The 11,286-nt window shown below is 41.4% G+C and overlaps 1 protein-coding gene across 1 annotated transcript in view; it reads left to right on the forward strand.

Annotated features, from left to right (window-relative positions):
- LOC131963043 (Krueppel-like factor 7) overlaps positions 1-10,053 on the forward strand; it is a 50,936-nt gene extending 40,883 nt beyond the window's left edge. The window contains exon 4 of the mRNA XM_059328179.1: positions 5,609-10,053. Coding sequence (XP_059184162.1) covers positions 5,609-5,660 — 52 coding nt within the window. The 3' untranslated portion in view covers positions 5,661-10,053. The remainder of the gene's footprint in view (positions 1-5,608) is intronic.
- Positions 10,054-11,286: the final 1,233 nt, after the last annotated feature.

Below are 11,286 nucleotides of genomic sequence, written 5' to 3' on the forward strand. Positions count from 1 at the left end.
CTAGGCCGCATCTTCTTGTCTCCTTTAGAAGCTAAGCTAAGCTAGCAAAATGCAACCATAGAGTTCATAAGAAGTAGTTTATTAACCGCGATTAAACCTACATGAGACTTCAGGTAATTATAAGTTGACCCTAACCTTTGTATTATTTTATTTTATTATTTTTTTGTGGGTCGTCATAGTTAGGTACCAGAAAGTACATCAAAACAACAAAATTTAAAAATAGCAATTTCAGAATTTCATCAATATCAGAGTTTCACAGTATTTCATCAAAATCAAAGTTTCTTCAGAATTTCATCTGACTTATGACGTTCAATGCTTCCCTCAATACTAATAATTGGTCATACAGACCACCCAACCTACCCTTCCATAACCCCCACCTATCCCACCCCACACCCATTAACCCACCCACCCCGCACCAGATAGAGATGAAAACACCTAATGCACAAGACTACTCTATCTCAGTGCTGGTCCACATTCAAGACCGGACACACTCACACGACAAAAAAAAAAAAATTGACCCTAACCCTAATCCTAAAGTTTGCTCACCCGTTTGATGTTAGTTTGCTAACTAACCAAACAATCAATAACTTTTACCATTTTGCCACCAATCCACACTAAGTTGAAGAAAACACAAGTTCCGTTGGGAGTCAAACACCCGGTCCTGGGTTTAAAAGCCCCATGTTTAAAAAACAAAACTTTTTAACGCTAACGTTAAGCGACAAGGACGTTAAGCACGACCCTGACCAATCCTAGGAATTCCTAGGAAAAACTTAACGAAAGCTCACAGCAAAGCCAAATTAATTGCGTAAGACGGGGAAGTGCAAGTTCTATGATTTGTGGCTCAAGAAAGAACAATTTAATGCATGGTTGAAGCCGGTGGATGGAAACTTATATGAAGCATACTGCACCTTCTGCATGAAAAAATGTCATGTCTTTTGTACTTTTTTGCCAGTATGGGTGTCAAATGGGTCTTAAATTGTATTCAAAATTTGACTTGTTAAAACCTACAAGGACCCTGTATTTAAGATATCACAATATAACAATATAACAATATATATATCATCAAAATTATGTAAAAAAACAACAAAAACAACACATTTTACACATTGCAGCGTTAAATGTACTATTTTCGAAAAAGACACCAGTTTTTGTGTGCTGGACATTTTAGAGGGGAAATGTATTTCGGGATTTTTCGAAGACACCATGACCTAAAAATACAGGTGTGTGTTTGTGTGTGTGTTACTGTAAATAAAGCCTCAGCTTGGCCCAGTAATTGGAGGAACTATCCAGTAAAGCGGATGATTCCTGGTCTGATCCCTGTGACCTGAGCACCGGGCGTCCTTGAGCAGAGCAAACAGACCAGCAGAGCCAAACACTACGTCCATTTAAAAACCTTAACAATCTAATTGTTCAGTAGATTCTGCGATGGTTTCATCTCTTCAAAGTGTTTTTACAAATTGGTCTCTTACTCTACCCATGCCGCTTCCTGTTTACCCTCCTGCAATGGAGAAAATCTCCTCCTGATCTCTAACAGGAGTGCAGAGGTGCAGGGCTTTGTCACTTTGAAGAGTTGATCCGATGTAATTTGCCCGCGACTCCGGCGTCTTAATTAGTCGCCCTGGCTCCTGTTTAATTATGAAGCACAGCAAAATGTTAATTTGCCGGGCTCCGGTGGCAAAATCATCAAACATTCAGTGGCCATTATGGAAAGATCAGCTCGACTCAGACACAAAAATCTTTACTCCTTTTTTAATTACAGCCCTCTGTCTGTGATGAGGCCCCTCGCTGACACCTCTGGGATCCCTCAGCAATATTGTGTACAGGAGTCACCCCAGGACCCAGAGCAAGGATTTGGGTGAAAAAGGGCCATTTTGAATCTATTATACAGCAACATCTGCATATTTTTACAAAATAAAAACATCATATTGGCGTTATTCTCAAGAAAACATAGCATCTGTTTCTCTTAAAGGTACAGTACACAGGGATTTTCGCTTACTGTTTGTAAACATTCAAACTTGGCCCCTCCTACTCTACTCTACCAAAATAAAAGCAGATTCACTTTTATTTTTTAAATGCGTTTCTGCATTGTTTGTGTCATTATATTTGTGCATTTGCAGTGCTAGGTGTGTTTTTTTTTAATTTATTTTTTTAGTTTTATACCAAAATGGTGTCCCCCCGGAAACGTCCAAAAAAGCTAAATTAAAATAAAAGAGAAAATACAGGCTCAGGACACATTTTCTGCAGATACAGACACTTCTAGTGGGTCATAGTTAATTGAAAGGAATTATTTTTGTATTAGTCAATATAGTGTTGGGTTTTTATTTTAAGGAAAATCCTGCACAATATACCTTTAAAGGTTGGGCATAGATACTGTATAGACACCTTGGCATGTCTCGAAACCCAAACACAAAATTTACAGAGACTTAATTTGGTAGCTTTTCTCATTTCCTGTCCTCTATATAAATACAGTATCTTTTTTAAAAACATATTTATTGTTATCATTTTTGCCACATACATGCAGTTTTGTCAGTTTTTTAGAAAGACAAATGTATCTGGACACAACATATAACAGTATTCCTGTCTTTTTAATTTCATTTTTTAACATTTAATTATTACAAGAAGATTACATAACATTTTTTTGGACATTTTTATATTTTAAACACTCACCCCACATTATATCACCATGGTTAAATATATGATACAAACAATATAGATACAGGAAAGTACTAGAAGCTTTAAAAGCATGCCATTTTTGAAGAGTTAAAAAAATTAAATACAAAAAAATATGAATTAATTAAAAAGAAATGGTTGAGAAAAAGGTACTGTTGGGTATAGATACTGTACTGTAGAACACATTTATTAAACTTATTTACCAGAATGAATATAAATTCATTTTTAAAAAAATAGGAAAAAATACAGCCCCTTTAATAGTTTGATAATAGGTCACAATACAGCGTGTTACATATGTGACCTCTTGAATCATGTATAGGTTCATTAAGAAAGGACAAAAGAGATCACTCGTCACCTGGGGTACCTTGTCTGAACACGTATGGAAGAGTGTGTGTCTTGGTCATCTGTGGCTGTGTGTGTGTGTGTGTGTGAGGGCCAGGCAGTGTCAACATAATCAGGTCTCAGCTGGACAGACTGTAAATACAGTATCTCTCCCTCTTCATCCCTGATTTCCCACCTCCCCCTCACCACCAGACCCCCCCCCCCCCCCGCGGGCACATCCCTAATTCGGGCCCACCTCTGTCATGTGTCACAAGGCACCCAACCCCTCGAGCCCAACACACACACACACACACACACATACACACACATACACCCTGCTGAGATGAAGAAAGAGGGGAAGCAGGGGAGACAGAGAAGACGGGGAGGAAGATTGAGGATGGGGGGGGGAGGAGGGGAGGAGGAGACAGACCCACGGTGTGCCAGCTGGTGTCGTGCCCCCGAGTCGTGACTCATACTTTACCATCTGTCTCACCGAGAGCACACACACACACACACACACACACACACACAAAAACACCCTGCACGTCTCTTGAGCCGCACACTTTTGTGCTCGTGTACGCAGACGACAGCACACACTGATACACATGCAGGTGTGACAGTAAGACAGATGACTGGTGGCTCATCACAGTGTAACTCCCCCTCTTGGCCAAACACTGATTCATCTAGACATCCTAGACAGTTGCCTCTGTCTCGGTGGAAGGGGCCAATCTTAAACTGATGTCCAAAAAAAAAAAAAAAAATCAACAGTTGCAGTGAAAGGGAGTCCTTTCAGGACCTGGGCTGGAAATTTAAATGCTTTTTTGGCAGGGTTTTGCCCATTTTAGATGTTATTTTATTTGAGGAATGACATATGAATTCTGCAGGTTGTTCCGCCTTATGGTGCTTTTGTTTTTGGCATTAAAGGACCACTTTGGATGTTTTAAAGTGCTGTTGTATGCGGTGCTTATCCATAGTCAGTGTATTATCTACAGTACATGGAGGTTAGCATGCCCCCAGTTTGGAGAAGCAGACAGGAGTACTGGCACCGAAGTGGGATTTTGCCCATTTTAGATGTTATTTTATTTGAGGAATGACATATGAATTCTGCAGGTTGTTCCGCCTTATGGTGCTTTTGTTTTTGGCATTAAAGGACCACTTCCAGCACCAAAGCTTCAAAATGTACTGTTGTGGATGGGGGCAGCAGCAAAAAGTGAAGCTGAAGCCTGATGTTGAGGCCCACACCAACATCAGTTTAGGTGTATGCAATATTTAGAATATTTTCACTGGGTCCCCTTGCCATCAGAGGAGTCCTGTTCAAGTTTAAACGGGCTATGCCACAACTCGTCAAAGCCACCAGACTCCATTGGCAAAAACAGTAATTTTACCTCTCAGAACACCGGGGTTCTTTGATGGATCTGAGCTAAACTTTTAAAACACCAAAGTCACAAAATAATGTAAAAACAACTAATTGAGGCAGCAGTAGCATAAAATTACCATTTTTGTCAAAGGAGTCTGGTGGCTTTGACACAAGCATGGAACAGCTTCAGATTTCTCCACGTAAACTTAAAGAGGGCTCTCTGACGGCAGAACATTTTAAAGAAAATAGTCCAAATGTAGTGTACGCTTTAACAAATATTGGCATTTTTGGCTCAAATATGTTTTGCTGCTGCACCCATCCACAGCAGTACATTACTGTAGGTAACACTTTGAGTATAGATAGATACCTCATACAACCCAACTTCAATTAATCTAAACTATCCATTTAACCACACTTTATACACTTACCTTCAGTTCCAACACATTTCCTAGCATTCATAAAATGTAGCCATTTGGGAGCAATTTTGCCGTGTCTTGTTTCTTATTATTCTCCCAAACATTATTAAACTGAACCACTTTAGCAAACTCTAAAACAAGTCTGCTTCTCAAATATTTCTTCTCACACTAATCACCAGAACATGCAGCTCCCAATTACCTAAAAGAAAGCAACACTTTTGAAAAGCACTCCTCTGGGGAATGGCTCTGTAGTATTAGTTCAGCGAGCACGCAACTGAAACACTGTTGATCTCGTACTAGTGATGAAAAGTAGGTCTCCTATAATGGCTGCATCTTTAAGCATGCATGGAATAAACAAAACGCCAGCTGAAAGCATATATTATGTCAATTTGTGGCAATCAGGTTGAGATAATCAAACATTTTTTAAAAGCGTGTGAAAAAAAATAGGCCAGTGCACTTGCGGAGCAATTTTATTTTTCACTATGCAGCTTGTAGAATGCTCTACAAGCCTGATTTCAGATGAGAGGCATCGATTCATCTAATTTAGCTAACATTTTACAGCACATGTTTTGCCTTTTTTCCTTCCTCTCCCCCCTCCACACACTTCCAACAGATCCATCTGCGGGCTCTCTAGTTATTCATGGCGCAGCTGAAGTCATTAGGAGTGCTGCTGAAAATGCTGATTATGAATTAGTTACACATATACTAATTGCGTGTGCATTAGTGGCTCAGTGCTCACTAGCTAACAGCAACATTTAGCTCAATCGACAAAACAAACTTCTTTCCCCCTGCATTGGTAACAACCTAACAAGCTGTTCTCTGTTTCCCCTCTCTTTGGTTGCAGGTGTTTCTCGCGGTCGGATCACTTGGCGCTACACATGAAGAGGCACATCTGAGGAATTTGAGAGAGGTCAGCGGGAGTGGAAGAGAGGGGAAGGGGATGGAGGCGGAGTGGAAGACGGAGAGGGAGCATCATCTGCAGGAAAATAACACCATGGATGTTAGAGAGGCAGCGGGACGGACTGAAAAAACCACCAGATTTGGGCATTCTGGACTGGAGGGAGTGTCGCCACACAGGGACGCTGACTACAGACAGAAACAGACAGGCAGAAAGTTGCTTTGTCAATCTGTGCGCAACCTGTCGGTCCATGATTCCACAGTGACACGTCGTCGCCTCACAAATGTCTCCCGGTGTTGTCGCAGGGACGAAACAGACGCTCCATCCCACCCTTCGTATGTGTCTCAGAGGGGATGTCACGCAATGAATGGTGGACCACGTGCCTGTAGTTGGCAGCTCTTTGTTGTTGTCGTCCTTGCAGTCTTTGCAATCGTCCCTCAGTGGAACGCTTCCCGAAATGTCAGCCCTGTTCATGCAGCAGTGCGCCACGTACCAGCGAGCTTACCAACGCCAAACTGGACCAGTTGTACAGTAATTTCAACGTCCTAACAGTAGAACTGCTCTTTGTATATTCAAGATTTTCTCTTCTTAGAACGTACCTTGGGCTGAGGAGAACAGTTATTTTCCAACAGTAGCTAAACAGCATCATCTCACAGGGTAAGCAAGCAAGAAAGCCAGCTTTCTCTCCCTCAAACCTGCCACAGCCTTTACAAATCGCCAAAGGGTTTATTATCTTATATATAGGATAGATAATAATTTATCAATTTTTCATCCGGCCTCTGTCACATCTGCCAACTGGATCCATTTATAAATCCTTCTGGTTCGATGCCATTGGAGCACTTGTTTGAACAGAGCATTAGATTGGATTTCTCAAAGACTTGAGGATGGGAGTGTGTTGCACTGATGTGCTGTGAAGACTGATTGAGGTCATCCAGAGGACTGGCTTGCTTTATGAACATCATCCATTGAGGGTTACCGCTGGATGAAGCTAACTAATCTACTCTAGGGAAGACTGTTCATCTCCTAGAATGTCATCCAGAAACGGAGCGTCTCAAGAGATCCTTGATGGTTGCTCAGAGTTGTTTTTTTTCTCCTCTCCAGAATCTTGGCTCTTACAAGTTGAAGTCAGGAACTGTTGCACAATTGACTCTTTGGAAACCTTTTTGTACAAAAAAAAAGCCCCTCCGTCCTGAACTCGGTGACAATTCGGGACTCACCAAACTGCTGGCTTCCACACGAAGTGCGAAGAGCCACATGCACAAGTCGAAGCAGCTAGCTGACTGCGATAGCACACCGAACGCATACAAGATCACTATGTATGATAAAGGCTATATTGTTTCTAAGAAAAGATTCTCCTATTTGTTCAAAACAATTGAAAAGACTTGTTGGAAATGGATGCAGCCAAAAAGTGTCTACAATAGATGCCCGAAATGATCTCTTTGGTCTTTGAGAGTGATTGGCACCTAACTAGCCACTGGGGTTGAGGAGGATTTTTGACCTTTTCACACCACCCATGCAGAACTCTTCCAATTTAGCAGATTTCAGAGAAAAGCAGAATTCTCCTATTCGGGCCCTATGCATATCCAAGAACATTCCTGCTGACTTCCTGACCATACAGAACGCAGATTGATGGACATGGAAGGAACTGTAGGGCAACATAAATTTAATCAATTGGATGGCTCTCCTGAGAGCAAATCAATCTGAATGTATCTGTTATGTAAGTCTATACATGTTAATAAGCCCTTGAAAACACTTGGGACACCATTTACGGTAGATCATCTTTTTCACATTAGAAATGAACGGTTGGACATGGAATAACTAGCAAGTCACGGCTGGTAGCTTTTGACATTTTACTGGTCATACTGGACCAGCGGGGAGGTCATGAGTGCAGATTTTCAGTGGGTGGCTGAAATGGGTTCGGGGAGGAACAGATCTGCTCAGTCAGCAAATGATAACTGCCCCATCAGCTCATGAAACTGCAGTGGAGTGAAACCCACACACGAGTCACATACATACACTCCTAGAAAACTGGAATTAACATTTGTCCTTGGTGATCTGACTCTTGCCTGACAGAACAAAGACGCATAAAATCTAGTTTTTACTCTGTATCTAGTCTTTAATCCTCAAATGGAAATGAATTTTGGATGATCATCGACTCAGCTCAACCACAAATCAAACAGGCAGCTTGGACAAAAGTAGATTTTCAGGATTCTTATGAACGTGATTGGGAACAACTATGTCAAGGTGTTTATTCTTTATTTTACAAGACTTTTAATACTTGGAGGCAAAGTGAGGCACACAGCAGTCTGCTTTTTGGCAAGGGAGGCACTAAATTGATTTCACTCTGTATACCAGAGGCGCATTTCAATTTCGGGTATGAATGCAGCCCAGCTCAATCATATCTAGACATGATCTGTCTGCGGCGCTGGAAGTAGAAGCCCCTGCTTCGCATAAATATTGAACTCTTTCTGTCTAAATGTGCAAACAAGCCAGGCTGTCTTTTATATCAAACATCATGGTGACAGACGACCTGTTCTCACTCCCAGCTCATCACATATTGTTGTCTGGATCCCTTGGGGTCCGTTTTTTTATGCACAGGTTACCCCTTTAGCATAATTGTTTAAATTGCAAGGCTGCCTGAAGGAAGTTAGGTAGTAACTCGAATGCAAAAGTCTGAGGAGGGGTGGCCAGGGTTGATAGATGGGTCCGACAAATGACTTTCACCCCATAAACTGCTATTTGTGTCCCGTGACTTTCACACCAGAAACTGTGACTTTCACCCCATGCACTGCTTTTTATTTCCCGAGAATTTTAGCCCAGAAACTGCTTTTCATTTCCCCTGATTTTCACCCCAGAAACAGTGACTTTTATCCCAGAAACTGTGACTTTTACCCCAAAACCTGTTTTGTATGTCCTCTGACTTTCACCCCATGCACTGCTGGTTTAGTACCAGGACTTTCACCCCAGAAACTGTGACTTTCACCCCATGCACTGCTTTTCATTTCCCGAGACTTTTCCCCAAGAAACTGTGACTTTTACCCCAAAACCTGTTTTGTATGTCCTCTGACTTTCACTCCAGAAACTGCTGGTTTAGTACCAGGACTTTCACTCCTGAAACTGCTGGTTTAGTACCAGGACTTTCACTCCTGAAACTGCTGGTTTAGTACCAGGACTTTCACTCCTGAAACTGCTGGTTTAGTACCAGGACTTTCACCCAAGAAACTGCTTTCTTTGTACTTTGACTTTCACCCCAGAAATTACTTTTCCTGTCCCATGACTTTCACCCCAGAAAACCCTGATCTTTTCCTAACCCTATACATTAAGTAACACAAAACCTATAGTTTTGTGTGAATCTTCTTTAACCACAAGTCTGTTGGACAACCCACACTAAAGGGGTACCCTGTACATTAAAAGTGACGCCAAGGGCTCATGATGAAAGAAGTTGGGAGTGAGAGTGTGTTTGTAAGGTCTCTACTTGCAAAGACAGGAGGGAGTGATCACAATAGAAAACAACTGGTACAAGTTTAAACTGGTTTATTTTCAAAGAGACCAAAAAATCTCACTGGCTATCCAGGTTGCAGCTAAAACACTATCAATGCTACTATTCTTTGTGATTATTGGCATTAATAAAAGTCATAGATACTGACTGAATAATTGAGATTTGGTTTGTAGAAGATGTAAAAAAATATCCGGTTTAGATGGGAATGTCAGAGGAGGTTAGCAGGTTTGTGGTTTCCCTGCTCGGCCCGACTCTCCGCGCTGAAGATAAAATGAAGAATAGCAGTTTAACCAATGGGTTAAAATTGTATCATCAATGGCAGCTCTTCTTGTGTGTTTCAGTATTTCAACAGGAAACTCTCCTGTTGAACTGAATGGTTGCGAATGTGTGGGAATGTGCAGCTCTGAAGTGTTGTTTTTTTTTTGTTCATGTTCTGTACCAATCATAGACAGCTGAGGATTACGGACTGAAACGCCGAATGTGTCGGTTTTTCATGTTCGATTGAGACTTTAAGGCGCCAAAACGCGGAAATAGTCAAATTACTGGACAATTATAAAAAAAAAAAAAAGAAAAAAAAGTGGACTTTCTCATGCTCAAAGATTTCAAATGTGAATGTGTTTTCTGGAAAGGTTGTTTCATGTTGTCTCAGAGGATGCGGTTCAGTTCTGTGTCATCTTAATGAATGATTGTCAATTCTGCTGTGCCTGTGTGTTCTTCGTCTGTTTGTATTTGCACTCTGAATTTTTGGAAAAATCACTTGCATATCTGATGTTTTCTGTCCGCTTGTACACTACACTTTCACAGGACGACCCCGGGTGATAAAAACACTGATCACAAAGTCTGTATAGTAGCTGTTTTTTAGCACAAATATACATTCATGCAGACATACAAACGCACCTACATGCATGCAGACACTCCCCCGAACACACAGATTTATACACATACATGCACAAACATGCCCTGAATCACACACAAACACCTGAACGTGCTCACGAATACACACACACACACTCTCTCCGTTCCCCTTGTGTGTTTTTCACCGTTTTTCATGCCACCTTGTGAGAGTCAGAGATCCAGACTGCAGCTCTCGCTCTCAGCAGAGGGGGGGGGAACACGCATTACTATGTGTGACACCACCTCTGTTTCCACCAGGTCTGAATTTCAAATCAAACGAACCCCCTTTTTCTACCAGCATTCCCTCAACGCCCACCCCCTCCTCCACTCTTCTCTCTTCCATTTTCTCAGATATGATCCCTTTCAACTCCTCTCCTCTGTCCGACTCCCCCTTCCCCCCCACCTCCCTCGCCCCCTTCTCCACCTTTTTCCTCCGTTGTCTTTCTCCTATTCTTTCGCTGTACAAAATGTTTCAAATTTATCATTTGTATATTATGATGTATGGGTACGATAATGTTCTTTATTATGGAAAAATGAGAAAGATTTATTTTTGTTACCGGTTTGTTTCATAATTCCTTTTTTAAATTGGTATTGTAATATCTCTATGCAAGGAACTGTTCGGTGAATCGTTTTTATTTAAGAATGTAATTATGTGTAATAAATGGTAGAAGCAGTTTGGCATGGAGTATTCATGGTTCTTGGCTCGTCTGTTCATGGTGGTTTCATCCAGCAACAATATGCACCTAATCGTCCATCTTCTCACAGAATATTTTCTGATTTCTTATCAAGTCTCAATCAAAGAGCCATTCAGTTTGCTAACAATGAGCTCCCGGAGTACATTTACATACCCTTTTGCTTTCATTCCCACTGACCAGGCCACTTTAAAGCACCGGCTGGTTCAGGTTTGCATTTTTTAAATGTTAAATCTGCAAACCAACTGGGTTAAAGTGGGCAGGGAAATTAATTTGCACCCTCCTTTTTCGGCTATTTGCAGCAACCCACCCCTGGATGAATAAAAAAAGCCTCTGATTTATCGTTTCTTTTGATCCGACGCAGGAAATGGGCCAGAATGCCTTCACTTTGCCTCAATGCACTCCCTCTTGTCTCCCTCTGAGGGAGCTACGGCATGTTAATTACATCTGTTACCAACCAAGGTGATGACTTATCCGCTATTCCTGCCTTTTGACCATGACTAGCTGATAAAAGGGTAATCGAATAACTAATGGCTAAT

Source organism: Centropristis striata, chromosome 24 (assembly GCF_030273125.1).
Source record: "Centropristis striata isolate RG_2023a ecotype Rhode Island chromosome 24, C.striata_1.0, whole genome shotgun sequence".
NCBI classification, from domain to species: domain Eukaryota; kingdom Metazoa; phylum Chordata; class Actinopteri; order Perciformes; family Serranidae; genus Centropristis; species Centropristis striata.